Source organism: Diceros bicornis, chromosome 28 (genome assembly GCF_020826845.1).
Source record: "Diceros bicornis minor isolate mBicDic1 chromosome 28, mDicBic1.mat.cur, whole genome shotgun sequence".
Taxonomy (NCBI): Eukaryota; Metazoa; Chordata; class Mammalia; order Perissodactyla; family Rhinocerotidae; genus Diceros; species Diceros bicornis.
In genome coordinates, this window is record NC_080767.1 from 42,451,642 (window position 1) to 42,479,172 (window position 27,531).

A 27,531-nucleotide genomic window follows, 5' to 3' on the forward strand; every position below is an offset into this window, starting at 1 on the left:
TCCTTTGGCTTGAGACCAAGTCCAGCACCCTCGGCGCTCCCACCTCAAGGACTAGGCCTCAAGTTTCCGTTACAGCCATCGAGGCACTCGGCTCCCGGGGCTTCGTTCTCCTTGCTTCCTGCTCCACTTGGTTTCACTTATTATGGAAAGTTCCCAACATACAGAAATAGAGCAAGTGTGCCCAGCACATGTCCTGGCCTGGCCTCAACAGCAGTCACCGGGGCCGCCCGTCCCCTCTCCCCACCCAGACGTCACAGGTCACGCCTGCCACGGGCTGACTCAGTCTCCTGTGTGCATGGTCTTGGTTTTTGCTTTGTGCCCAGTACTTGGTTAACTAATTTCTAGTTTTCCTTGTGACTTCATCTGACTGATGGGTTATTTTGTCAGTGCCGTGGAGTGGATTCCGGCTCCTAGACCCCGTGGACAGCAGAGGGAAGCCTGCCCTGTCTTTCTGCGCCATCTCCTCCCCTTCTGCCACGTCAGACAATGCTCCGCTGCTATGCACAGGCTTTCCGATGTTTCTACGTGGGTGGCCAGGTCCTTCTTCCTAGTCTATCTAGTCGGGAAGCTCTGCTGACACCCGTCCACTGTGGTGACCTTGCTGGTAACGGGTTACTGAGATGTTTGTTATTTAACGTCCAAATATCAAGGGATCTTCCAGATATCTTTCTGTTACTGATTTGATTTTTTTTTTTTTTTTTTTTTTTTTTTGTGAGGAGATCAGCCCTGTGCTAACATCCGCCAATCCTCCTCTTTTTTTGCTGAGGAAGACGGCCCTGGGCTAACATCTGTGCCTATCTTCCTCCACTTTATATGGGACGCCGCCACAGCATGGCTTACCAAGCAGTGCGTCGGTGCGCGCCCGGGATCCGAACCAGCGAACCCCGGGCCGCCGCAGCGGAGCGCGCGCACTTAACCGCTTGCGCCACCGGGCCGGCCCCTGATTTGATTTTTTTTTTTTATAATTTTTATTTATTTATTTTTATTTCCCCCAAAGCCCCAGTAGATAGTTGTACGTCATAGTTGCACATCCTTCTAGTTGCTGTATGTGGGACACGGCCTCAGCATGGCCGGAGAAGTGGTGCCTCGGTGCGCGCCCGGGATCCGAACCCCGGGCTGCCAGCAGCAGAGCGCGCGCACTTAACCGCTAAGCCACGGGGCTGGCCCTCTGTTACTGATTTCTAGCTTAATTCTGATGTAATCTGAGAACACACGTTTTTATTTAATTCTTAAACACACGCCATGAGGAAGACACCTTGATCGGCCTTGTTTACCGAGCGGGGAAGTGTTGGGTCGTCGAGGGCCCAGCAGTGGCCGATCCATCACGTGAGAGCAGAGCTGCAGCCCGGGCCCCTCCCTGCTCGCCTAGCCCGGGGCATGAGCCCCCAGAACGCGTTCCCCCAGGGTCCTCCGGACTGCTCCCTGCTAGAGGGTGACATTGGGCCTCTGTCTTCTCGGAGCCTGCAGGAAGGCCAGGCCGCCTCCACGACTTACCCTGCCTGGTTGTGCCAGGACTCCTGAGGTTTCGGCCGACCAGGTGACCGCTGTGGGCCAGGGGCAGAGGAAAGCCCAGGGACTGAGGACCGAGCCCGACAGGAAGGGAGCCGGTTAGGCGAGAGGCAGCTGCCTCGGAAGGCGGAGCCAGGGCACGGGCAGGCCCTGCCCGCCCGTCCAGCTGCAGCTCCTTCCCGGAGCTGTTGCCTCATCCAGCAGGGCAGGTGGCAACTCGGCTCAACTGCTACGGCTACACCGGCGAGGCAGGGGCTGGGAGAGGCCACGTAGTCCACGGAGGACTGCTGCCATGACCATGGGCCGGAGCCTTGTCCTGCAGTCAACTGCCATTCTGACACCGGCTTGTGGGACTGCAGGCAGTGGCCTCGGAGTCCCGGGAGCCTGCTGTCACTGTCCCACGTGTCCTAGTGGAGAGGGCTGCAGAGTGGGGATGCTCCCAGGAAGGGAGGAGGATGTGCTAGCTGCAGTGGGCTGGCGGCCAAGTGAGGCAAATGTGGCCGGGGCCTGTGGCCTCTTGCAGGTGGCAGGGGCCTCCCCAGCCCCATGCCCTTTTTGGACACCACACTGCAGTCCTTAGGCGTCTGGGCCAAAGCAGACTGGATGGTGGATCAGCCACACCCAGCCCCTGGGTGGGCCTTCGCCCGCACTTCCACTGTGCAGGGTGCCGGGGCTGGGCCCCCAGGGCAGGCCCGGGACCTTGGCCGCCAGGCAGGCTGGGAGGGCTCCCAGCAGCTTTCCTCTGAGAGCAGACGACTTCCACTTCCCTCTGCCCCGCCTCCTGGGCCGCCCTGGCTGGGCGAATCAGAAGGCAGCCACCAGGGACTGTCCCCCTGCGGGAGGACCGGCTGGGCCTCTGTGGAGTTGCCCAGAACCATCAGGAAGTGCACAGGCGTCCCGCTGGGCTCCACCCTCCCTCAGGCCCCTGGCCGCCAGCAGCACCTCCTGTTGCTCATTGATCGGGGTGGCCCAGGCTGACCAGCGTCCAGCTGTGTGGGTGCCCCCTCGAGGACCCTGAGGTAGGCTGGTCTGGGGCCCTTTCTGAAAGGTGATTGGGAAGGTGCCGTGGCTCTCTGCTCAGGGCTGCTGGGGCAGGGAGCCGGGTCCTGGAGCAAATAGCCCAGAAGGGTACCCAGTGGCCTCAACTCTTCTGCCCTGTCCCTCTTCACGGCCACTGAGACCTGCTTGTTCATCTCAGTGGAATTAACAGCGGGGCATCAGACGTGGGACCCGTGGCTTTTAGGCTAGAAAGGCGGGAATGGGCCGAAAGTTCCCAGGACCGTCCACCGGGTTGCTGGTATCTTTATTCCACACCTTGTCTGTTGCTGGGCTGGATGGGAAGGCCAAGCTCTGTGGGAAGTGGGAGGACCTCCTCCAGAGACCAGGCCTTCTGTCACCCACATCTCTAGGATGTGGTCTAGCTCCTGTGGGCTAGAAACCAGAGTTTCCAACACAGCTGAAGGCTCTGTCTGAGGTGGCCGAGTCAGGGTCTCCGTCCCCACCACCCAGAGGAGGCACGACCACCTGGCTTGGCCCAGCCCCGGAGAGAGTGATTTCTCGCCTGCTGGTGGAAGGCAGCAGCAGTGGCTGGTCCCAATGTAGGTGGTCCCCTCGTCAGAAGGCCAGCGTGCCAGTCCCCCAGAGTGTGACCAAGAGCAGGCCTCATCTGAGAGGTGGGAGAGGAGCCAGAGACGGCTGGGTCCCAGGACCTGAGAGCCCGGAGGAGGCGCCCAAGCAGCATTCCAGGCTGGCCGTGGGCGACACAGCCAGGCCTTCCCCTAGTGCCCAGGCCCTGGCCCTCCTGTGGGCGGTCAGTCACCCTTCCCGAAAGGCACAGTGTCGCTGAGCCTGACTCGGAGCAGGCCAGCTCCAGGCAGCTGCTGGGAGGCTGTTGCACCACCAGCCGGCCACGGAAAGAGAGGAGGGGCTGGGGCGGGGACCTGAGCAGACGCTAAGTTGGGAAATGAGGAAGCCCCAGACAGCATGGTCCAGCATTGCGCAGGTGGGAGGTCACTTGCCTCGTGCCTCTCGCCCCAGCCTGGGCACTGGCCGGCCAGGGAGGTCGTGCCAGCGGGTGGCAGCAGCACAAATGGCTCCTCCTGCCCCACAGGTGGGAGGTGGCCATCCCTGCCAGCCCCACGACACTTGGGGGTCTCCCGGGGCGGGCAGAGGCCAGAGGAGAGCCATGGTGCAGGGGATGTTCCTGCCCCTGGAGCATCTCCACACCTTCCCCCGTACTCACCAGGGTGACTCGGGAGAGAGAAAGCCCAGGGTGGCCCAGGGGGCGGGAGCAGGGCCCAGGTGAGGCCGAGGGCCACCCAGTGAGCAGATGGGCAGCAGGGTCCCTGCGCAGCTGCTGCTTCCCTCTCTAGGTCGCCGAGATGGGAGGGCAGGGCCTGAGGCAGCACACCTCTCTCCCGAACACCCCTGGGCTGAGTTCCTGGCTGGGCTCCTCGGTGGCGGGCCTGGGGCCTAGCTCAGCTGACAGCTCAGCGAGTGGTGTCCCTCCCAGCCGCCCTCCCCGACTCTGGCCGACCCTGCCATGTCGGACTATGAGAACGAGGAGGAGTGCTGGAGCGCCCTGGAGGGCTTCCGGGTGAAGCTCATCTCCGTCATCGACCCCTCGCGCATCACGCCCTACCTGAGGCAGTGCAAGGTCCTGAACCCCGACGATGAGGAGCAGGTGCTCAGCGACCCCAACCTGGTCATCCGCAAGCGCAAAGTGGGTCAGTGCTGCCCCGCCCCCGAGCTGGCTAGGAGCCTGCCCAGAGGCCGCTGTGGGCTTTGTCCCCTACCCTTGTCCCCAGGAGGCCGAGCCCCATGCAGCCCCACGGAGTGCACCCCAACCCCAACTGCAAGCACGTGGACGAAACCCCCGGCACCCCTGCACCCGTCCTGTTTGCCGGGGGCCGTGGTGCTTCCATGCACTGCTGAGGCCTCTGGGAGAGCCAAGGGGTGGCGGGTGGCACTTGGACCCCGGCCTGCAGCGGCTGTCCACGTCCCAGACCCATTTGGCTGCGGCCAGACCTGGCGGGGGCCGCACAGCCTTGTCCCCCGGCCCAGAGCACCCATGCACGTCCCGGGACGCTGAGGCCCGGGCGCCAGCCAGGCCTCTCTGGGTGGCAGGCGTGCTCCTGGACATCCTGCAGCGGACCGGCCACAAGGGCTACGTGGCCTTCCTCGAGAGCCTGGAGCTCTACTACCCCCAGCTCTACAAGAAGGTCACGGGCAAGGAGCCCACCCGTGTCTTCTCCATGATCATCGGTGAGGAACGGGACACCGGGCATGGGGGTGGGGGACGTGGGGGGCACAGGGCCAGGATGGAGGGGTGGGGTCGGCATGGGGCAGAGCCAGACATGTTGGGAGGGCAGTGGCATGGGGACAGGGCAGCAGGCACCTCCCCATCGGGTCTCCCGACCGGGTAAATTGGGATCAAGGAAAGTGAGTGAGCTGCTCGTGGGCAGGGTGCCGGCGTGGGAGCGGGGCTGGTCATCGCTCCCGTCCCGCTCTCCTCTCCGAACACTCGCGGAGGGAGCAGCGGCCCAAGAAAAGGGGGACCAGACCTCTCGGGGAGCAGCAGGTCGGAGGCGTGTGCAGGTGCACAGGCTGACTCACAGATCGGAGCCCCTCCTGCCCAGAAAACCATCCCACCTGCAAAGCCCCTGTCCCTGCCCTGGGCCACAGACACTGCCCCTGAGAGGGCGGGGCCTGCCACTCCCAGGAATGGCGAAGCAATGCTCTCCTGGCCCCGGACTCGCGTCCTCTTGCCTCTCAATCAAGATGATAAGATCAGACAAAGGGAGACAGGTGCCTGGCCCTGGCTGTCCCCTGTCCTGGACGGGCATCGGGACAGGGGCCGGGGAGGTGAGTGAGCATCTCAGTCCATTTCCTCGACGAGAAGCAGCAGCCACTTGGACTTGACCCCTTGGCCGGGCTCCGCATTCCCTGGAGCCACGCGTTGCTGCTCCTCCAGTGCAGGGCCCTGGGAGGCGGTGGGGCAGGGTGGCCGTGGGGGACAGGCGACAGTCTGACGCTGGCCCCGTCTACAGACGCGTCCGGGGAGTCGGGCCTGACGCAGCTGCTGATGAGCGAGGTGATGAAGCTGCAGAAGAAGGTGCAGGACCTGACGGCGCTGCTGAGCTCCAAGGACGACTTCATCAAGGAGCTGCGGGTGAAGGACAGCCTGCTGCGCAAGCACCAGGAGCGCGTGCAGCGTCTCAAGGAGGAGTGTGAGGCCGGCGGCCGGGAGCTCAAGCGCTGCAAGGAGGAGAACTACGACCTGGCCCTGCGCCTGGCCCGCCAGAGCGAGGAGAAGGGCGCCGCGCTCATGCGCAACCGCGACCTGCAGCTGGAGGTGCCCTCCGGTCCACGGGGCGCGGGGGTGGGCCCGTGGCGGTGTCCTGGGCGAGTCGCGTGGCCCCGAGCCTCCGTCCTGCAGAGAGGGCCTGGCAGGCGTCGAGGGCCAGGCAGTGGGTGAGGCCGCCGCGCTGACGGGGTTGTCCCGCAGATCGACCGGCTCCGGCACAGCCTCATGAAGGCGGAGGACGACTGCAAGGTGGAGCGCAAGCACACGCTGAAGCTCAGGCACGCCATGGAGCAGCGGCCCAGCCAGGAGCTGCTGTGGGAGCTGCAGCAGGAGAAGGCCCTGCTGCAGGCCCGGGTGCAGGAGCTGGAGGCCTCCGTCCAGGTGGGGCCTGCGGGGCGGGCGCCGGGGCAGGTGGGCCGTGGGCCTCCCCCAGCAAGGTCGCTGCCCTGCTGCCCTCTCCCCTTCGCCACCCGCAGGCTGGGAAGCCAGAGAAGAGCAGCCCCTACATCCAGGTGCTGGAGGAGGACTGGAGGCAGGCGCTGCAGGACCACCAGGAGCAGGCCAGCACCATCTTCTCCCTGCGCAAGGACCTGCGCCAGGCCGAGGCCCTGCGCACCCGGGTACGCAGCGGGGGCAGGTGGACACCGCGCCTGGGGCCAGGCTGGCTGCGTGGGCTGAGGGACTGCCCTGTGCCCACGCAGTGCCTGGAACCGGGGGGCTCTCAGCTCTCAGCTCAGTCCCTACTGCACCCCGTTCTGGAGGCGTAGGGCCGGCCTTCTCACCCACTCCTGCCCTCACTCCCCCAGGGCAGTCAGGGCCAGCCTTGGTCTGGAAGCTCAGGGCTGGCAGGGACCTAGGGGCTCAGGCAGCCTCCCCCTCGTCCCAGCCGGGCCTGACCGGGGGCCAGAACAGGGGCCACGGGCGGTGGGGCTAGCTAGCTGCCGTCTCCCGCAGTGCATGGAGGAGAAGGAGATGTTCGAGCTGCAGTGCCAGGCCCTGCGGAAGGACTCCAAGATGTACAAGGACCGCATCGAGGCCATCCTGCAGCAGATGGAGGAGGTCGCCATCGAGCGGGACCAGGTAGGCGCCTCGCCGCCCGCCCGCCGGCAAAGAACAGCCTGCACTGGGTGAGGGAGTAGGAGGGGCGGTCCCCACGTTTGTGTGGGCTGCCAACGAGCCCTTTAGGGGCCGTTGTCAAAGTGGTCTTTGAATGACAGAAGCAGTACGTGCTCATTTAGAAATGTGAGCAGTAATGAAGTTGATCCCCAACCCACCTCCACCCCAGCCCCCTGCCCGCAAAACCACACTCCACCTTCCGCTGGACCTTCCGGACTTTTCTCAATGTCCATCTATATTTTGTTTCTGTTTTAGAAAAGTGGAAGCTTTCTGTCTTGTTTTGCAAATAGCTTTTTTAACTTAGAAACCTGTGGGCACGCTGGCCGGCCGCGTTCTTGTGGACGGGAGGCAGCTCCTGAGTGGGACTGCGTCCACTTCTCTACTTCCCATCTCTTTCCTGTCACGTCACTGCGGTCCTTTCTAATCAACCACAGTTGGTGCTTCTAGTGACGTTGGCAGGGTAACTGGCCATCTATCAGGAGCCTTAAAACGGAGACTCCTTTTAACCCAGCAATCCCACTTCTGGAAACCTCTCTCGGGAATAACAGTAATGCAGAGAAAGCCGGTAGTGTGGGTGCTGATCTCAAAGCTGAGGACAACAGGAGACCAGGAGAAGCACCTGTGAGCTGAGTGCAGCTCGCTAGCCTAGGAAGCGAGGGCTGCTCACCGGAGCTGGGGGACAGGGAGTCCCACCCTACTCCGAGCAGGCACAGGAGTGCCGAGCCTTAGGCACCAAGGCAGGCCGCGGGGGGCCCGAGAGGCTGCGGCTGGGGGAGCTGGGGCCAGGCAGCCGAGCTGAGTGGTAGCGTTTTCTCCGGTTGGTCCTAAGCTGGAAGCAGGGACGACCTGGCTCTTTGGGGCCGATGGTCTAGCCTCCTGGTTGTTTTAGACGGCTGGCTGCCTGCACGTCTGACAGCCGCTGCCCCCAGGCCGGTCACTGTAGGTAGCGGGCTGGTCTCCGGGCTGGTTGCTGCAGGGTGCGGGGCCGAGTCCTGTCCTGACACGTGGCCTGGCTGTGGTGTTCCATCTCTCACACTCACTGTCCCCCGGGGGCGGGCATGTGAAGCTGTGGTGCGTTTGTTTTAAAGAGCATTACGCTGCCATTAACAATCATGCTCTTGATGTCAAGCCACACTCCAAATTTACAAAACCTGTGTGGGGGCGTAAACGTGTGCTGAACATCCACACGTGGGTGGAGGACTTGGGAAAGGACGCAGGGTCAGCAGGGACTATTCTGAGGGTCGAGTGTGCAGATCCTTATCTTCCCTCTATTTTCTGAACTGTCCGCACTTCTCCTCACGAGCTTTCTTACGGTCACGATCCCCCAAACACGCGTTTACATCCCTGGAGAAAAAAGAGGAAGAGGCCAGTATCGGCCGGCTTGTTGTTGGAAGTCCCGCTGGCAGCATTGCTAGAAGTCAGGGAGCCACGCTGGGAAGTGAGAGCCCGAAGGGAGAAACAAAAGTACCCGGGGTGCGCTCTGCAGCGCTCCCCCTCCGAGGGCCGCCCAGGAGCCCGGCCGCACCTGCCCTGTGCTGTCCCCACAGGCCATTGCGACGCGGGAGGAGCTGCACGCGCAGCACGCCCGGAGCCTGCAGGAGAAGGATGGGCTGCGGAAGCGGGTGCGGGAGCTGGGCGAGAAGGCCGACGAGCTGCAGCTGCAGCTGTTCCAGTGCGAGGGCCAGGTGCTGGCCGCGGAGGGCAGGCTCAAGCGGCAGCAGCTGGAGACACTCGTCCTGGTGGGCCTCCCTGGGGGCTGGGGCCTCTGTAGTGTCCGTCAGGCAGAGCCACAGCCCTGCTGCTGTGGGACACGGGAGTATGGCAACTTGGCAGCAGGCGTGTCCCCAGATCCCAGAGGACGAGCCACCAATAGGCTCTGCTGGTGGCCCTGGCAGGTCCCCGGACCCTCCTGAGCCCCCTCCCTCCTCTGTAAGGTTGGCTCCTCCTGGCGAGCCCTCCTGGTGGTGGGTGCCGGGTGTGGCAGAACTCGGCCTGGCAGGCGCTCTGGGTGTGGTGAGGGGGAAGGAGGGTTCTTCTGGGCAGGGGCCAGGACAGCTGTGGGCTGGAGAGGGGCCTCCCTGGAGGACAGAGGCGGGCCTGGGACCCTCACCACACTCCACCCCACCCCATGCCTGGGGACGGCTCAGTTGCCCCACAGCCTGCTGACCGATCCCTCTTATGTGACCACAGAGCTCTGACCTGGAGGACAGCTCACCCAGGAATTCCCAAGAGGTAGGTGTGTCCCCCAGGTTGGGCGCAGGGCTGGCCTCACCCAGGGTGCCCAGCTGCAGCCTCTGTCAGACCACAGCCCCATACACGTTCCTCGGAAGCTCCTCTGGTGAGCTAGGCTGTCCCCTCTCCTCCCAACGCCCGGCCAGGCAGCGGGAAGAGGAGCTGGTGCAGCAGAGGCCTCCATGTGCTCAGGGCAAGACACGCCCTGGAGGCAGGAGCCTTCTTGCCCAGCCTCTGGCCAGGCTGGGCAGCAGAGGGCCCTGAGACACTCCAGCCATGGAAAGCAGCACGGGTGGGCGTACAGCGGGTTCGGTCCAGTCCCGGGAGGGGTGGTGCGCTAACCGGTGCCCTGGCTCTCTTTGGAAGCTCTCGCTCCCCCGGCACCTGGAGGAAGACACACAGCTCTCAGACAAAGGTGAGGAGGGGAACGCATCCTTGTCGCCCTACGTTGGCGACAGTGCTGATCCTCGGCACACATGGCCGTGTGGCTAGTGCCTGAGGATATGTGCTCTAGCCCCGTGCCACTGACGCTCACGACCCCACTTTACAGATGGGAACAGAGGCTCAGAGTGATAAGTAACCCCCCACAGTCCCCCTAGTGAGCACACGAGACCCCCATTCAAACCCAGGGCCCAGGAGTGCAGGGTCTGTGACCCAGCTCCGACCTTGAGAACACATCCCTCCATCAGAGCCCAGCCTAGGCCCCAGGAATGCAGAGTTGAGGCATCCTGCCCTCCTTGAGCTTCCTCTGGAGCAGGAAGCAGGGAGCAGGGGAGGAGGCAGTTGGCCGGCGCCCAGGTGTGCCAGGCTAGGGAGTGTGAGCAGAACGGGAAGGAGGGGCCATCTCAGGGGAACGGGGCACTGAGGGCTTAGGGTGGCAGGGCAGGATCGCTCTGCCTGCCTGGACACAGGGCTGGGCAGGGGTGGCCAGGAGGTGGCCCCGAGGGGGTGACAAGGGTGAGGGGCTGCTCTGAAGGTGGGCGGCAGGCGGGAGGTTGCGAAGTCCAGAAGACCCTCTGCTGGGTGTTGGGGGGGCGGGGCACATCGCAGAGGTCGCGTGGGAAGCCAGACAGACTTCCTCAGCATCAGGCCTGACCCCAGCTTCTAAAGGGGGGCAAAAGAGGAAGAAGAGGCAGCAAATGGAGAAGTGAGGGGTTGGGCCATCTGCCGCTGTCCAGACTCCAGGCCGCCGAGCCCCCTGTGGGGATGGGCCGTGAGACCCAGCAGGCAGTGATCAGCGATTGGGAGGGGAAGGCCGCAGGCCCAACCTGCCGGGAGCCCCAACCCAGGGGTAGTGCGGCCCCCCCGCAGGAACCAGGCAGGCTTCAAGATCAGAGGCCAAGGAGGGGGGAAGGTGTCAGCTCCAGGCAGAGACCTGGGCCTGGGCCTCTCCCACCACAATATTGCTGAGACCTGGACATCCAGAGTCCTTCTCATGGACGGTTTAGGGGAGCCAGCCCATAAGAGCACCTTCCATCCAAGGGTCCTGAGCCCTTGGCCCGTCCAGGCCCTGGCAGATCCGGAGGGGGCCAGCAGCCTGGAATGTTCTGCTCCCAACTGCTGCAGCGCCCCAGCCCCAACCTAGGAAGGGCCGAGCCATCTGCTCCGGAGGAGAGATCAATGGTGGGAGCATTGACCTGGCTGCGTGCCCCAGAGGGCCTCTACTTGGAGCGAGGAGTGGGAAGTGACGTCTCTGAGTCCTAGTCCCCTTGTCTATACAAGGGGGGTCCAAGTGAGGACCCAGGAGATAGCGCAGGACTGGCCGGCAAAGTCAGGGGTGAAGAGGTGGAGGTGTCGACCACCAGGTGCCAAGCGTGGTCCTGGCAGGTGGGCAAGACCCACAGGCACCACTCTCCTTTCCAGGTGGCCCGACAGACAGGGAGAGCCCAGAGCAGCCATTTGCAGCTCTGCAGAAGGAGCGGCTTTCACTGGCCTCCAACGTAAGGCTGCCCTGGGGTCCCTGCAGCCCTGGGATGCCCCTGGGGTGGGGGAGGACTCAGCGTGACTGATCGCAGCAGACTGATTCCTCGACCTGGACGCCTGGGGCGTGATCGCAAGGGTCTCTGCCCTGCGGGCTCTTGGGGAGCAGGGTTTGCAACATGAAGCTGAGCCCCTCCCTTCCTGGACAAAGCAGTGGGCAGAGGCGCGCGCTGTCAGGACGCGGGGCGCGGCAGCCACAGAAGCCTGTCTTCTGTGCGGGCGCAGCGTTACCCTCGCTGTCCACTGCACCAGAATCCCGACGGCAAAAGGGCGGCCTCGGGCGCTGTAGGAGAAGAAACTGGCCGGGAGCGCAGTCCCGGCGTCCTGGGCCTGTCCTGTCATGTGAAAGGCGGGACCCAACCGCTCCCCTGGGGTGCACGCAGCACGCAGATGGAGAGCCGGTCTGCGTGATGAGCTGAGCTGGGGCTGTGGGCTCCCGGCCTGGCCCCCCGTTTGCAGTCCCAGGTGAGGGGGTGGGGCCCCCGGGGCTGGCGGGAGCCTGAGCCTCGCCCTCCCCCAGGACGCAGGCCTGAGCGGCGGGGAGCCCCCCGAGAAGGAGCGGCGGCGCCTCAAGGAGAGCTTCGAGAACTACCGCAGGTGGGCGGCAGGTTGCCCAGGCAGGTCCGGGCAGGGGCCGGCGGGGAGGGGAGGAGGGGTCGCAGCCTCCCAAACCCGCGGACACCCGCACAGACGCGCGGCGTCGGCGTCTCCGCAGGAAGCGCGCGCTCAGGAAGATGCAGCACGGCTGGAAACAGGGGGAGGTGGACTGGGAGAACACCACGGGCAGCGACAACACCGACACCGAGGGCTCCTAGCCGGCCGTGGGAGGACCCCGCGGCGAGGACCGGGTGCACGCCGGCGCCCGCCCCGGACTGTCCCAGCCGCGCGCTCTCTCTCTGTAACGCACACCTCGCCGCGTGTTAGCAATGCAGCTCCGTAAATAAACGACCGCGGTCGGTCCGGGCACCGCCGCCTCCGATGGATGGCCTGGCTCCCGCGCGCTCCTTGCATCTCCGCCCGCCGCCAGCGCGCGCCGCCAGCGCGCACCGCCCGCCGCCAGGAGGCAGCAGAGCGCGCACCGCCCGCCGGCGCCGGAAGCCGAGGAGGGCCGCTTCCGCCGCGTGCCCGCTTCCAAGATGGCGGCGGGGCGGGGCGATGGGGCGGGGCGGCCGGGGCCGGCGGGCGGGATGCTGCGGGCGGCGCTGCGCCGCGTGCCCACGCTGTGGAGCCACGCGCGGCCCCGGGGGCCCTGCCTGAGGCGGCTGTGGGGGCGCGGGGCCCGCCCGGAGGCCGCGGGGAGAAGGCGAGCCTGGGGCTGGGGCTGGCGGCGCTGGAGCTCCGAGCCGGGGCCCGGGGCGGCACACTACCAGCTCGTCTACACTTGCAAGGTGGGCGCGCGGCGCGGGCGGGGCCGGGCTTGCACCTGGTGGCGGACCGCGCTGCGGGCAGAGGTGGTCGGGGTGCGGGGCGGGTCCGCGTGTAGGGGCGGGGGCTATTTCGCAGGAGGCGGGGCCTCCGGAAGGTGGGTGGGGCTATCCCCCAGGGGCGGGGCTATCCAGGAGTCAGAGCCTTCCGGAAGATGAGTGGGGCTATCCCCCAGGGGCGGGGCTATCCAGGAGGCGGGGCCTTCTGGGAGATGTGTGGGGCTATCCCCCAGGGGCGGGGCTATCCAGGAGGCGCGGCCTTCTGGGAGATGTGTGGGGCTATCCCCCAGGGGCGGGGCTATCCAGGAGGCGGGGCCTTCTGGGAGATGTGTGGGGCTATCCCCCAGGGGTGGGGCTATCCCCCAGGGGCGGGGCTATCCAGGAGGCGGGGCCTTCTGGAAGATGGGTGGGGCTATCCCCCAGGGGCGGGGCTATCCAGGAGGCGGAGCCTTCTGGGAGATGGGGGGGCGGGGGGGGCTGTCCCTCAGTGGGCAGACGCGTCCGGGAGAGGGCTGGCCCTGCCCTGGGGTGGAGCTAATCCTCAGAATGGTCGGGGCCTTCCTGGGCGGGGCTGGGCCAGGCGCTCTGCCTCACCTGTGCTCTGTTTCGCCACCAGGTCTGTGGGACTAGGTCCTCCAAGCGCATCTCCAAGCTGGCCTATCACCAGGGCGTGGTCATTGTGACCTGCCCTGGCTGCCAGAACCACCACATCATCGCGGACAATCTGGGCTGGTTCTCGGACCTGGATGGGAAGAGGTGAGGCCACCTCGGCAGGGTCGGGGGCGGAGGCCTGTGTCCCAGGGCTGGCCTGGTGGGTCCTGGGTCAGAGGCCTCACCCAGCCCCCCTGGGGTACCCTCTCCCTAATGAGGTTTATAGAGCGCACCACTCCAGTCGTAGTACAGGAGAGCGTTTAAATTTCAATTTCAGGTAAACCACAAGTAGGTTTTTAGTGTACGTATTCTCAAGCATGGGTCGTGTTTGTATTTGCTGAGTCTTCTGCCCTAGCTCAGCCCCCTGTGGCCCTCCTCACTGCCTGACCTCCGCCCTCACTGACGTGCTTCGGGTCAGGCAGACCCCGTCACGTGTCAGGGCCACAGGCCTTCTCTAAAGTGAGGGGTCAGACTAGGTTGACTCCTAAAGCAATGACTTCTTTTCATCTGTGGTTCCTTCCTTCACTCTACAAAGATTTCTCAAGTGCCTGCTACTGGGCAGCGGTGCTAGTGTCTCACTTTCCCGTCCTCTGCCGACACCGACTGGTTGACCACACCAGACTTGGGGGTGGATGTGACCCTGGGCCTGCAGGGTCAGCCTTACCCTCATGGAGAGCAGTGGGGGCGGCGGTCAGGAGCCTCCTGGCTGGGTGGCCCTGGGCAGTTCAGTTTGGCTTCTGAGCGAGCGTTCTCCCCTGAGAATGGGATGGTCATAGCAGCTGCCTCTGGGAGCTGTGGAGAAGGTTCCATGGGACCAGCGTGTGGTGGCCCTGATGCCACACCAGCGTGGTGACCCGTGCTCCTGGCTCGAGCCTGGCCTTGGGATGCCCTCGAGGGACCTCGCTGCAGGACAGGCATGGGGCCTGGAGTGTCATGGCACCTCCATCTCTCTCAGGAATATTGAAGAAATCCTGGCGGCCAGAGGGGAGAAGGTGTGCCGAGTGGCTGGCGAGGGGGCCCTGGAGCTTGTTTTAGAGGCTGTGGGGGCCCCCAAATCCACTGCTGCTCCGGAAAGGGGTGAAGACCAGGATCCCACCCACCCTGGCAAGACAGAGTCCAGCTGACCCTGCCTTCTGCCTTTGAGAAGAATGCTTCAGCCCTGGGCCTGTGTGGACTTGGCCTGTTTTCTGTCAATAAACAGACATCACTGGCAGATGCTGGGGTCTGGGGCTCTCCTTTGTCTCTGGTTCTGGAGTCAGAATAACTCACAGGAACTCCCTCCCGGTGCTGCTGGCGGGGGCCTTCTGCAGCTGCAGGACCCCGCCCACCACTGCTGCCCTGCACAGAGGAATCGTCCCTGTGCTTGTGTGATGCAGGCCATGTCCAAGTAGGAAGGGGCTGGACGTGGAATCTGAGCCCCTTTTGGCTGTGGCTGTGTGGCCTTGGGCAGGTCACCTTGCCTCTCTGAGCCTCTGCTTTCCCATCCACAGGTGAAGAAGCTCATGGTGCCACCCTGTCAGGTGTACCAAAGGAAGAGAAGACTCGGGACAGGCATGGGGTGGCTCAGTCGTACCGGATCTTGCTGGCTCAGTGGGGAGGCCTGGAAGGGATCGCCAGTTAGCCACTGTTCTCCCTGGGGGCGGGGTCAGCATCCCCCTACAGGTCCCATCCCTTTGGCCAGACACAAGGAGGCCTCACAGATCCTCTTTCGTCCTCTGCCACGTGTTGTCCCCCAGACGCCCCATAGACAGCACTGGTGAGCCAGTGCCAACCTCAGCCCTGACCCTTGGCCACCGGCCAAAGTCAGCAGACCAGGTTGCGCTCCGTGGCCACAGGCGGGCCAGGAGGCTGTGGCAGAGAGGGGAGTGGGCGCCAGGACTGCTGTCTGGTGGGCCGGGGGCTGAGTGCCCCGCAGGTGCCCCCCCCCCCCCGGGGCTTGTGATTTGTCTCCCAGCCTTGTTTGACTGCCTTCTCAGGATGTTCCTGTGTTTATGAAAGTGAGTTTATTTCCAGAAGTGTTCTGGGCTGTGTGACCTTCAGCATTAATCACCGGCCACAGTCTCACAGGGTCCTGGCAGGATCCCAGCTCCTGGTCCCCGCCTGTGTCGGCACTCCGAGCGCTGGCATTGTTCTCCGGGGCGTTGGCCGTTTGTACTTTGACTTGATTACCCCCTGTCCTTCCCTCTGCCAACAACCCTCTATTACTCCCACCCAGAGCCTCCTGTGCCATTTGTGGGGACTGTCGTTGTTCTGGGGCTGAGCCAGCCCCGGACCTCCTCCACAGGGGCACCGAGGAGATGGCGCTGGGCCTTGGCCTGGCTGCCTCCCTGTCCCCAGAGGGTTGGGACCAGAGTTTGGGGAGGCCCGGGGAGTGAGAGTGCCAAGCTGGACCTAGGAGGGCCGCCCTGGCCAATTCCTCCCTCTGTGGATGGGGAAACTGAGGCCCGTGTGTGTCAGCTACGTCTTCTGCTGTCTGTATTTCTGAGGCTTTGACAGCTGTCCCTGCTGACCCTGGAGGGACGGCCCCTCCCGGGAAGGGTGGTGGGTTCCTAGAGAGTGAAAGACTCGCCCGTGCATGCACCCCAGGGCTGGGTACCACACTAGGGGCAGCCCCGATACCTGGAGGCCTGGTCACTCTGCTTCCCGTATCCTCCCTTCCTGTGGGAGCCACAGGAAAGGCTCTTGTGCATATTCTCCCCTCCCCCACCTCCCGACCCACCCCTGTGCTTCCCGGTGTGGTCCCCACGGCGAGGCGTGCCCCCATCTTAAATTTTCGAGTATCCCTGACTGTCTTTTCAGTGGCAGCCGTGTCCTGATCTGCTGGCCTCACCACCCCTGAATAGCGATAAAACCTGCCTTCTAAAACAGGTGGCTCCTGCAGGCTTCTGTTGTTCTCCAGTCCCCATCTTGAGGCACTGTCGGGCTTTCTCTGGTTTCTGCCCTCCCCTCCATCTTTCCTCCCCTAGCCCCATTCCAGGACCCTCTCCAAAGGGTCAAATTAGGGAGTCGTGCGTCTGGGCCAGCCTCCATGATCCCACAGTGGCATTTCCAGAGACACAAAGAGGCGTGGACTGGGTCAGAGGACACTAAGCAACTTTCTCCCTGCAGGACTTCTCAGAGCCTTTAGCGTGCTGACCTGGACGTGGTACCCAGTGCTACTTGACTGCAGAACCTTCTTCTGGGAGCACTGAGAACTCTGGGGGGCGGGGGATCTGGTGACAGCCCCCTGGGGCTCCTTGCTCAGGGCCCCTCCCTGTTGGACCGCACCCTCACCCACTGTCACCTTTTCTTCTCCATCTCAGGAGGAACAGTAGCCGCCTTCCGCTCCCTGACCGCCTCCTGCAGCCCCTGCCTGCAGACTTTCCCCTTCCGACTAGCTTTCCCCAGGGCTGCCCTCACCCCTTGGGGGCTCCCCGGCCTCCTGGGGTCGGTGTGGCTCCCTGCACTGTGGGTCACTGACCTGTGCGGGGCCTCTCCTGTCTCCACCCCGCTCCCGGCCCTGGGTGTTTCTGCTACTGGGGACATGGCCCCTTATGACGGCTGTTGGTTTGGGGTGTCCGTATTCGTGCGGTGTCGTCCCCAAGCTGGTTCCTCAGCTGCACTTTCACAGTCTGTTTCATTGCGTTCACCGGCCAGCAGTACCTCCCTTGCTCTAAAGTGGCCCGTGGGTCCTGTGCAGGTCCTGGGTGGGTGGGCCACAGCTCTGCCGGCTGGCAGGACTGGGACCAGAAAGGCAAGCGCGTGCCCAGAGTGTGTGCGCGAGTCCAGGCCCCAGGGGAGGCCGACGTAATCAACCTGCTGCCCAGTGGCTGGCTGGCTCCGTGCAGGCCCAACCATGCACTCGCACTGCCCCGAGGGTGTGGGCACCTGCCCTGGCCAGGTCGCCTTGGTGAGTGGGAGCCCTGACCAGGCCCACCCTGCTCGTCTGTCCACCGTGCAGGTGCTGGGCTGCCGTGCCTGGTCACTTGGGGCAACTTCCAGGGTGAGGGCTCTCTCCTGGGTGCTAACTGGTGCCACAGAAATCTTCACGCCTGTGCCCGCTCCCTTCCACGTGCCTCCTCTCAGAGCCCACACTCCTCCTCCCAGGCCCCCGACCGCGTCAGGCCCCCAGCCCCTGCCCGTGCATTCTGACTCGACCGGCTCTCCATGCTCAGAGCAGGTGACCGGGCATGCTGCCGCGGGCTTGCCCGTGGGGGCTCTCGCTCTACTGTCCTGCAGGGCCACCCCGAGAGAAGCTAGGGTGCAGTGAATGTCCCGTTCCGGCTTCCCCCTCATGGTGGGCCATACTCGGCCTCTCCTCGGCCCGGGGGTCGAGCGCCCACAGCCATAGGAGCGGCCTGAGGAGCAGGCGCTGTACACAGGGTACGAGACCGGGGCCTTGCTCCTGCTCCTCCGAGTGCAGTGCTCCATCCACCTGCGTCTAGTCTGGGGAGCCCACCTCGTACAAGGCCAGGGTGCCCCTGACTTCATAGCGGCCTCCTCCAAACGGGCGAGGGCCCCGGGACAAAGGCAGCTTGGAATGCGGGGGCCTTACGCCTCGGGGGCTCAGCCGCTACTAGGCCTTGGCCAGCTATTCGTGATGGTCTTTTGTTTTTGATGCTGTCAGGAACACGTGTAGTATGTGTGACCCTCTTGCGGCCTTCTGAGGGTCAGTCTGCATCCCTAGCGGGCCCTTCTGGAGTGGAAGTCTCCTGTTCGCTCCTCAGCCCGCTGGTCAGCCTCCCCCTAGGCCTCACTGGACGGGCCCTCGGCCTCTGCCTCGTGGACCCCTGCGTCCCCTCCAGGGTCACCTGTCCCCCTCTGAATGCCAGGGGAGCCTGGGCTGTGTCTCTCCCAGGTGTGGGTCCCTGAGCAGACCAAGGTGGGGTCTCAGCCTGAAAAGTGGGCTCCAGTTGGCCTGGCCTGAGGCGCGGGTGCTGAGGGCCCCCAGACACCATGTCTGTGGCCGACTTCAGAACCCAGAGATGCAGGTGGGGAGCCAGGCTGCTCCCCAGTTTCCATCTGTCCTTGGTCAGACCCCGTCCTGTGAGTGGGGAGGCAGTGGGGTTCCCAACAGGGCATTGGGTCAAGGCCAGGAGGGTGCATGTGGGGGCGGCCTTGCTGGCACACACCCCAACTGCCAGCATTGCTGTGTGTCCCCTAGACGTGAGCCCCCCATGGAGCACAGGCCCCAGGGCTCCTTGGCGCCTTTGCGGTGTGGACCAGCCAGACTCCGATCCCCATGCAATTGGTTGCCTGAGACAAAGCCTTCCGCGTGGGGGCAGCAGCAGGCTCAGTCCGTGAAAGGCTTTGTGGATAGCCATGGGGGCTGACCAGGGGGAAGGCTGAGGGGTCCACCTGTGTCTGCTCGGGAGGGCCGGCCCCCACAGCACACTCCACGTCTCCAGCAGCCGTGTCACAGCATCAGAGCAATCTCCACCCTGGTTCCTGTGCCCTCTGCTCCCGGGAGGTCGGCAAGGGGCTCAGGGGGGAAGGCACCAGCTTTGGGAGACACATGGGCTCCAAGAGCTCCTACGCTGGCTGTGTGTTCCTGGGGGTGCGCTTAACCCCCCTGAGCCTGAGCTGCCTCACTGATGAAGTGACCCCTCACAGCAGAGACCCCCACCCCCGGATGTCTCCAGGGACCAAGCTGATGTGTGGGGGTGGGTGGGTGCTGCCTGAGCCCCAGGCCTGTGCCAACCCAGTGAGGTCAGTCATCCGGAGCCTCCCGAAGGACCGACACCCCCTCGCACCCAGCACTAATCCTGACATGGACAGCATTCACTTGGCAGACTTTATTTTTCCGGGAAAAACAAATGTACCTCTCGGGTCTGAAAGGACCTACTGACAACATGGCAAACACATGTGTGAGGAATAAATAGGCATGTACATTCAAGTACGGGGGCGGCTGAGCAGAACCGCGCTCTGGCAACTGACCCCACACCTGCTGGCCCGCCCTCAGGGGCCCCCCACGCCCCCGCAGAGCAGTCATCACGCTGAGCTGAGCCCCCTGGGCTGTGCTGTGGGGCAGGGCTCCCGCCACCTCCCCACACTCGGAGAGCAGGACTGTGGGGCCGGGCTGTGGCTCCCTCCCAGGAGTGCTCCAGAAGGGCCGGCAGCAGGCACCCCCAGGTGGAGGGGGGCCGAGGCAGGGTCTGAGTGAGAGCAGAGGGCCACGGTCCCCCAGGGGCCCTGACTCCTGCCTGATGCTGAGGGCCAACTCCACCCGCCCCATGGAACAACACAGTGATGTCGTCTTCCCCAGCTGCTGGGAGTGAGGGCTGGGTGCTCACGGGGGGGCCTGGGGTTGAATTGAGCTGACCCTCGATGCCCCCATGGCCACAGAGCTGGAGACCCCGGGCCTGTTGCCCGCCCTGGCGCCCTTGCCGCTAGCCAGAGTGTCTGGGACCAGGCCGCTCCATCCCTGGGCTGCGGGGCTTGGAGTTGAGGAAGGTGGCAGCGCATCCCCACCCTCCCTGCCACGTCAGAGACAGGGCGGCCCTGCCTGCTCAGGGCTGTGTGCCTGGCTGGGGGGGCTCTGTGTGGGGGCACCTGGGCCTGCCTCCGCTGCCTCGTCAGGCTCTGGGCTCTGTGGCTGCTTTCCTCCTCCTCCTCCTCCAGCGGGGTAGGAGCGAGGGGAGAGGGCTGGAGGGGGCCCTCTGGGGGGAGAGGCCGGGACTGGGGGGAAAATGTCTGCGGGCAGCTTTGGGAGGACAGAAATGCCCCCGGAGGAGAGGCCTCAAGGACACCTTCCGGGGCTTGGGGGAGGTGGCAGGTTTCACATTTGGCCGGCAGGACGGAGCCGGGCAGGGGGCCAGGAAGAGGGCATGGAGGGTCTGGACAGCACCGGGGTTTGGGGCCAACATGCTGAAGGCCCGGCCTGGGGCAGGGGCAGGGGTGAGGGCAGGGCTAGGTCGGGCAGGCCTGCAGGACGCCGTGTACCATGTGGGGGCTGGCCCAGGACAAAAGTATGCCCTTCCCCAGAAAAGGCTCTCCAGAGCTGCTGGGCCTGCCGCCCTGGGGAGGGGGACGCATGGCGGCTGTGTGCCCAGCGTTGGGCTCAGTGGGAAGGGCTGGGGGCCTCAGAGCCTGCCCTCAGCCATGGCCCTGGGAGGATTCGGCTTCTTGGGGGGCCATGGCATCCTGGACGGTGGTGAGACGCCCCCTGGCGTCCAGGAGTTGGGGCGGGCCTGGCTGTGGGTGTGAGGCTTTAGCTGGCACCAGGCTGGCACTGTTGCCGGGGCTCAGGTGGCCCGCCCACCTCCTGCTCCGGGCTCCCGGCGAGGTCCACCCGCTGCTCGTCCATGCGCTTGGCCTGCACCCTCTGGATGAGGCTGAAGAAGTCCTCGTCGGGCATGGTGGGGCCGCGGGGCAGCACGTCAGGTGGTGGGCAGCGCTGGTCGTCTATCCTGGAGGACTGAGCAGACACGGACACGCTGGTCGGGGCCTCGCCCTCCCCAGGCCCTGGAGGGCCCGTCTCAGCACCTGGGCCCAGTGGTGGTGGCCCCACGGACAACTCCGAGGCAGAGGCTGCTGTCCAGCGGCAGTGCCAGCTCAGGAGGGCTGGTCAGCCCGCGTTGGGCCTCCCAGGATCCGCCTGGGAAATCAGCTCTGGGGCGCTCTGGCTGGGTGAGACCCCAAGAACAGCCACCCAGCGAGAGTGGGTTGAACAATGGCCACTGGGCGTGGGGCGAGCCAGGCCGGGAGATGGAGCTGCTGGGCGGCCTACCAGGCCTGCTCCCAAGACCACCCTGACTGGTGGGCTCACAAGGCCCTGGGACAGGGCCGGGGGCCAAGGCTCCTGGGGCCTGCAGTGCGGAGCTCCCCAGGGCCCCCCGTGGGGCCGAGGGGACTGAGGAGGCGTTTGGGCTTCTCTGCAGGGTCTGGCGCAGAAGGGCTGGAAGCCGGCGCAGCTGCCGGAGCATGCGTGCGTGTGGACGGTGGGCTCGGGGGTTCTCGGTAGGGGCCGGGTTTGAGGTCCCTCGGACTCGCCCAGGGCTGCGCTTTCCTCTTCTCTGTGGGAACGAATGTCAGACCTGGAAACTTCCAGCTCCGTGCACAGTGGCCACGCTGCTGCCCCCTCCCAGCCATTTCTCTGAAGGTTTCCTGACCCTGAACCCTGTCTGCAGTTCTGCCCTGCCCAGACCAGTGGGTGGCTGGACCCCGCTAGGGACGGAGAGACCCCGCCTGCTCTCCCTTCTCTGGGTGTGCTGCCTGGCCCTTGGTTTTCTCTGTACAAATGTGGAAGGCAGGAGGGATCCCCAAGGCCACAAACTTGGGGACCTGGCGACCCCTGGGCTCTGAGCTCCTGCACTGTAAGGGGTGGCCAGCCTGAGTATGTCCTGGGGTGGCCTTCTCGGGGGGCCCTGGCGGGGGGTCCCAGGAGGCGGGCCGCAGGTCTGCGCACCTGTGGGTACTCGGTGACACTGGCTGAGCCAGTCTGTCGTTCCGCTCCCCAGGGGCATCCCCCAGCCCCAGCCTGGGACAAGGGATAGGAGCCCCTGTGGCCTGCAGGCCTACCTGGCACTTGATGAGCATGTTGAAGAAGTCGTCCCCCGGCTCCTGGGGGTCCCCATCGCCGCGCAGGTGCCCCAGGTTGTTGTGGGTGATACGCAGTCCGGGCAGGCTGCCCACGCTGGCCCGCTGGTCGTCCAGCCGGCGGCTCTGGGAGCTGGCGATGAGGTCGAAGAACTCCTCGGTCTGGGGGGAGGCTGTCAGCGAGGGCTGGGCTGTGGCAGGGACCCACCGCCAGTCAAGCCAGGCCGGCGGGAGCCCTGACCGCTGTGAGCCCAGCCCAGCCCTCCATGCTCCAGGGGGCACAGGGGCTCCCAGCTGCGTCTCCAGCGACCCCAACCCCCAGCTGCTCTCAGCTGCCCCACTCCCACCTCCAGGGGCTTCTGGAGGTGACAGGAGGCAAGCCTCACCTCCCACGCCCCCTCCGAGACGGCTGATGCGCCTGACACAGTGTGTTCCGGAGGCAGGATGATTACATGTTTCCCAGGATGCCACTCTGGGCGAGGCGGCGGGGGACGGGAGCTCATGGTGACAAGGGGCACTTTGCAGCTGCTCTGCCCCGCCCCTCAGGAGCAAGGGCTCGCGGTGGGGGGCCCCCCACACTGGAGGGAGGCGCTCCTGCCTGGGGCCACTCACCGATCCTCTCCTCCAGGCTGGGGGCGGCAGTGGCCTCGGCGGCCCCGGGCTGGCCCTCCTCCAGGGGACAGCGCTGGTCGTCCATGCGGCTGCTCTGGAACTTGCTCAGCAGGTCAAAGAAGCACTCCTCGTCAGAGGATGGGGCCCGAGGGATGCTCTGGGGGTGGGGGTGGGGGCGGGGGCAGTCAGCGCTGGCTCTAGGCCAGCCAAACTGGCCCCTGCTGTGGTCACCAGCCCCTCACAGACGCCTGCACATGAGTCGGGGGCTGCTCAGCCTGGGTGAAGGTCAGGACCCCCATCTGCCACCTGCTGGCCAGCCCGCCCCAAACCCGTGCCCCCTGGAGCGGATAGCTGCCTTCTCCCACCGCCCCTTCCTCCTCCTCCCAGCACCACCCCCCTCCAGGCCTCCGTCACCCTCCCCAGACATGTCACTGCCCCTCCCCCGGCCACCCGCACCCTGCCACCATGACCCCCACTCGCCCAGCCTGGAATGCTAACTCAGTTCAGCGGTCAGACCACCTCCCATCAGGTTCCCTGTGCCCCTTGCCCCCAGGAGGCCTCCACTGGGCACTTGTGTCGGCCCTGCAGTGAGCTCTCCCGCGCCTGTGCACCTCTGGAGCCCTGGCCCCTGTGTTGCACTCAACGAGTGTCTGCTGAATGAACAAACACAAGTGAGTGACAGAGGGAAGGACTAGGCCCTCAGCAGGCAGGGAGCCTTGCTGGCCATCATACACACTTGCAGTGGTTAGTGCCAGGGCCCTGGCAGTGATGATGGTGGACCCAGAGGTGCCAGTAATGTCAGGTCATATCACCAAAGGCAAGGAACCCGAATTGGGGGAGGTGAGGGCTCCTGTGTTCCACCCCAGGGCCACTCCTCATGGGGCTTGGGCAACATGTTTACAAGGTCCTAGACCAGTGGGAGGCCCAGAGGACAAGTGTGTGGGGGCCAGGACCCTGGGTGTGGGGCGTTCAGGCTAGAGAGAAGGTGCTAACATCTGCTCTGGGTGGCTCGGGGCCCAGAGCCTGGACACCAGGCTGGGAGTACTGGGCTGCCAGGGACTTGGGGAGACGCCGTTACTGTGCAGCCTGGGTGGTGGGCTGGGCTGACCATGGGGTGACCCTGCCAGGCCTGGGCAAATCCCACTGGTGATGCTAGGATGGGCGGGGAGGGCGGCCCTTGGAGGAGCCACAGTTCCAGAGGGATGGGAGGTGGGGAGAAGCTGGCTGAGTCCCACTGGCAGGTGACCTTGCGCAAGCCCCACTCTGGGCCTCAGTTTACACATCCACGGGAGGGGAGGCTGGAGGGCATGGTCTCAGGGCCCCCTCAAAGGACAAGAACAGAGCAAGCCCACCCCCACCTCCAGCCTCGCCAGGCCTGGGCCAGGGCCCTCAGGGCCGACAGTGGATGGGTGGCTTCCAGAGGACCCTTTGGCTGCAAACTGGCGCCCCGTCCACCTCCCCTCAGAAACCAGAGTCCCCTGCCCAGCCCTGGCCCGTCCATCTCTCAGCTGGCAGGTGGCCTTTTCGGGGCCCACTCAGAGCTGGGCTCATGGAGAGAACACAGCAGCAAAGATGTCACCTACTGGGTGTTGGTGCTGCCCGAAATGCGTGACTTCTAGAGCTCCCAACAACCCGCCACCAGCCCGTTGCACAGAGGAGGAGACTGAGGCCCGGAGAGCTTGCACAGCCTCCCAAGGTCACACGGTGGAAGGAGCAGGGCCAGGACTCCACCAGCAGCAGGCCCAGCCTGGGTTCCCAGAGCGCAGCCAAGGGCTCTTCAGAGCTGGGCTCAGGCTGTGGGGCAGCTCGGTCTCCAAAGGCCAGGAGGACCCCGTGGGGTGTCATGGGCAGGGAGGGACAGCTGGGAGGAGAGACACCCCAGCCAGGCTCTGGGCTCTCAGGTCCCCCCTCCCCACCTCTGCCCCACCGGCAGACCGCGCCCCCCCCAGGGCTCTGCTCTCCTGCGGCCTCTTAGCCCGCCAGAGCCTGGAGGGAAGGGAGAGCTGGTGTGGAGGAGCCCCAGCTAGGGGGCTGCACTTGATCAGGGCCTCCTCGGGGACCTGCAGGCCTGGCAGAAGGCGGCTGGGAGCCAGCATCAACCTGGTGGGGGCGTACAGATGCCTCCCCCAGGAGGTCATGGGCTCTACTCCCAGGCTATTTGGGGCTGAGTGGCTGGGAGGACCCGGGCTCAGCCAGGTGTGGGGTGAGCACAACACAGCCCGGTTGCAGGGGACAGTTCCTTCTCTCGGCCCGCAGCCCCAGCGTCCGGTCCCAGGTGGGGTCCCCCAGGTGGACTGTGGGCCAGGTGAACGAAGCCAGGCCCTTCCCAAGAGAGGTGTGACCTCGGGGCCCCACTGCTCTGGACACAGGTGCCCCAACACTCCTCCAGCCTCCCCTGGGCTGAAGCTCAGGGGGTCCACCTGAAGGAGAGTGGGGTTTGCCCTGAGGCCTCTCGTGGCCCCATCAGCACTGTGGCCGGGGCTGGGCTGAGGGGGCCTCCACGGCCGTCCAGGGAGGCTCTGAGGCACCATGGCAGAGCCTGTCTCCGGGACTGAGACCTGGGACTGGCCCGGGGCCTGGCAGCCTCCCCCTCCCAGAGCCTGGGCCACCTGTGAAGGGCTGACACTTCCCTTGTGGGGGAAGTTTGGGGTCTGAGGCCACAGGTGCAGAGTGAGGCTCTGGACAGCACGAAGGGCCTGCACTCCTCGCTCAGGACCCCATCCGGGGTCCCAGCAGGACACGTTCAGGGGACCTGGGGGCTACCCCCAGACTCCAATCTCCCCTTTGCCCCAAACTCGGGCTCCTTCCATCCCAGAGGTCTCAGAGCCCCTCCTCCAGCCTCACTCCGTCCCTCCTGCTGGGGTTTAAGCCCAATTTCCCTAGGAAGGAAGGAGCCAACCCCAGGCACAGCTGCCCCTCTGCAGCCTGCCTGGCCAGCCCCTCAGAACCGCGGCTGCCATGGTCCCTGAGCTGCCCAGGCCCGAGGGCAGGGGCTGAAGACAGAGGGGCAGCGTACAACGTGCTGGAACTCACCCCCACGGCACTGGTCTGGGCGAGCTGCCAGGGAGCTGACCGCTCGTCCCCAGGCCAACGACACAGCCCCGCAGGGAACTGCACACCCACCCGCTGACCATTCACCTACCCCGGCCCCCCAGGAGGAGAGCTCTGCCCCGAGCCCAGCTTCACACAGGCCCGTGTGCACCCCGAGCCTCCACCTGCATCGGGGACCCCACACTCACGCCAGATCCGCAGCTCTTAACCAGGCGCTACTTGGGGTGCTGGGCCACGTGGAGCTGGAGAGGGATGCCACGGTGCCTGTCCACCACCCTGCCTGTGGCACCCGGTGCCGCCTCGCTGCCGAGACCCACGGGGCCCGTTAGCTTGATGCTTAAATAGGACCCAGGGTGATGGCCCCTCCCCGTCCCCGCCTACCCATGCTGCGCTTGCTCTCACACACACACACACACACACACACACACACAGGCTCAGGCACACTCACACACAGACTCACACACACACATAGACTCAGGCACACTCACACAGGCTCACACACACACACAGGGTCACACACACAGGTTCAGTCACACTCACACATAGGCTCACACACACACACAGACTCAGGCATGCTCACACATACAGGCTCACACACACACAGGGTCACACACACACAGGGTCACACAGGCTCAGGCACACACACAGGCTCACACACACACAGGCTCACACACACACAGGCTCACACACACACTCAGGCAGGCTCACACACACACAGGGTCACACACACAGGTTCAGTCACACTCACACATAGGCTCACACACACACAGGCTCACACACGTACAGGCTCACACACACACAGGCTCACGCACACACACACAAAGGCTCACACACACAAAGGCTCAGGCACACACACACAGGCTCACACACACACAGGCTCACACACACACACTCAGGCACGCTCACACACAGGCTCACACACACACAGGCTCACACACACACACTCAGGCACGCTCACACACAGGCTCACACACACACAGGCTCACACACACACACTCAGGCACGCTCACACACACACGTGCGTGTACACACACACAGGCGCTCCGTAAGCGCCTGAGATGGACTTCCCCAAGCACAGCACAAGCCCCTCGCTCAGGGCCTGTGGACAGTCACACAGGGGACTGGGGTGGGGGTGGGAGCCTGTCTGGAAAGCATTTTTCCTCTGACAGCAGGCCCCCGCCTTCCTTCCAAAGCCAGGCCAGCCTGGGAGAAGCTGCCTCTCTCTTGGCCCCGATTCCTGAGGCTGGGGCTGCTGCAGCCCACAGCCCGCAGCCCAGCAAGGGGCCACACAGACTGGTGTCCTTTCCCATTCTGGGCCTTGGTGGCCCTTGGCACGGGCCATGTGGCCTGACACCGCCCCTGCACGGCCACCTCCTCACATGGCCCCCGGCCTCTGCCCAGCCTCACGCTGCCCACCTCACTGTCCCTTTCCCGCTCTAGGAGGCCTGTCCTCCAGCTGGCTCCCAGGACGGGCCCCACCCCTGCTCACAGCACGACCCTCAGCCCAGCCCTGAGGCCCGGCAGGGCCGACCACACGAGGCGTCTGGGGAAGCTGGTGTGAGCCCCCACAGGAGAGGTGAAGAGAACGGGGGACACCAGAGCCCCCTCCGAGGGCCCTCTCTGTCCTGTTCCTTCCACAGGAGCCCAGAGCTGCCTGGCCGGCCCCCTCTCGTCGTATCCCCAGGGAAGGAGGGGGTCCCGCCAGAGCCCAGGCCCGGCCCCCCGACGCTGCCTCCTGTCAGGGGAGCTGGGCCCGGCACCTGGTGAGCAGGGGGCTCAGCCCACCGTTGGGGTCCAGGCCTCCAGCTGGGGCCAGCTCAGCACTCTGCCAGAGGACCGTGGCCTGAAGCCCCATCGAGCTCTCCACAGGGGCCACGCTGGGGCTGCCAGGAGCTGACCCCACCTCAGAACCACAGCTCCAACTGTGCCTGGTTGGACGCCCTCGGGCCAGCTTCTTCACCACCCTGTGCCTCAGTTTCCTCTCTTAGAGCTGCTATTAACTCACTACATGTGAAAAGCCTGAGCATCAGCCATTGTCTCTTTGGTGGAAGGGGCTCCGGGACAGCAGCACCAGGAACGCAGCTGGGGCCAGAACCGACGTGGACAGGAGAGCGGGTCTCACTGTGCTTGCTG

The 27,531-nt window shown here is 65.0% G+C and overlaps 3 protein-coding genes across 14 annotated transcripts in view; 2 read left to right on the plus strand and 1 right to left on the minus strand.

Moving 5' to 3' along the window:
• The first annotated feature begins 1,772 nt into the window (after positions 1–1,772).
• On the plus strand, positions 1,773–12,164 carry CARD9 (caspase recruitment domain family member 9). Of its 6 annotated transcripts, none has more exons than XM_058524496.1 (13): positions 1,773–2,528; positions 4,022–4,235; positions 4,636–4,773; positions 5,559–5,863; positions 6,017–6,196; positions 6,292–6,435; positions 6,770–6,895; positions 8,479–8,670; positions 9,122–9,163; positions 9,530–9,578; positions 11,027–11,103; positions 11,664–11,764; positions 11,859–12,164. In XM_058524496.1, exons 2-13 carry the CDS (start codon positions 4,052–4,054, stop codon positions 11,956–11,958), a joined length of 1,638 nt encoding a protein of 545 aa, XP_058380479.1. In that variant the 5' UTR covers positions 1,773–2,528; positions 4,022–4,051; the 3' UTR covers positions 11,959–12,164. The 6 variants fall into 6 exon arrangements, 5 of the variants coding, with proteins under 5 accessions (XP_058380479.1, XP_058380480.1, XP_058380477.1 ...); XM_058524497.1 differs by having other exon boundaries at positions 11,664–11,740; XM_058524494.1 differs by lacking the exon at positions 1,773–2,528 and having other exon boundaries at positions 4,098–4,773.
• Positions 12,165–12,195: 31 nt separating this feature from the next.
• DNLZ (DNL-type zinc finger) lies at positions 12,196–14,431 on the plus strand. Its single transcript, XM_058524499.1, has 3 exons — positions 12,196–12,531; positions 13,184–13,323; positions 14,174–14,431. Exons 1-3 carry the CDS (start codon positions 12,280–12,282, stop codon positions 14,340–14,342), a joined length of 561 nt encoding a protein of 186 aa, XP_058380482.1. The 5' UTR covers positions 12,196–12,279; the 3' UTR covers positions 14,343–14,431.
• Positions 14,432–18,955: 4,524 nt separating this feature from the next.
• GPSM1 (G protein signaling modulator 1) overlaps positions 18,956–27,531 on the minus strand; it is a 35,107-nt gene continuing 26,531 nt past the window's right edge. For 5 of the 7 annotated variants that reach the window (XM_058524490.1, XM_058524487.1, XM_058524492.1 and 2 more), the window contains 3 exons: positions 22,348–22,504; positions 21,718–21,926; positions 20,629–21,212 (listed from right to left, as the gene is read on the minus strand). In XM_058524490.1, the coding sequence (XP_058380473.1) occupies positions 20,676–21,212; positions 21,718–21,926; positions 22,348–22,504 (903 nt within the window). In that variant the 3' untranslated portion in view covers positions 20,629–20,675. The other 2 variants (XM_058524491.1, XM_058524493.1) reach the window with 1 other exon arrangement.

What these genes read in the sequence shown, in the direction of transcription:
- CARD9 (XM_058524494.1), top strand. Translation starts at nt 4,182, where the DNA reads ATGAGGAGCAGGTGCTCAGCGACCCCAACCTGGTCATCCGCAAGCGCA. An exon ending in TGTCTTCTCCATGATCATCG is followed by an intron (nt 4,774 to 5,558) that starts GTGAGGAACGGG and finishes CCCCGTCTACAG; the next exon opens with ACGCGTCCGGGGAGTCGGGC. An exon ending in GCGGCAGGTTGCCCAGGCAG is followed by an intron (nt 11,765 to 11,858) that starts GTCCGGGCAGGG and finishes GCGTCTCCGCAG; the next exon opens with GAAGCGCGCGCTCAGGAAGA.
- DNLZ (XM_058524499.1), top strand. Translation starts at nt 12,280, where the DNA reads ATGGCGGCGGGGCGGGGCGATGGGGCGGGGCGGCCGGGGCCGGCGGGC. An exon ending in AGCTCGTCTACACTTGCAAG is followed by an intron (nt 12,532 to 13,183) that starts GTGGGCGCGCGG and finishes TTTCGCCACCAG; the next exon opens with GTCTGTGGGACTAGGTCCTC. An exon ending in TCGGACCTGGATGGGAAGAG is followed by an intron (nt 13,324 to 14,173) that starts GTGAGGCCACCT and finishes CATCTCTCTCAG; the next exon opens with GAATATTGAAGAAATCCTGG.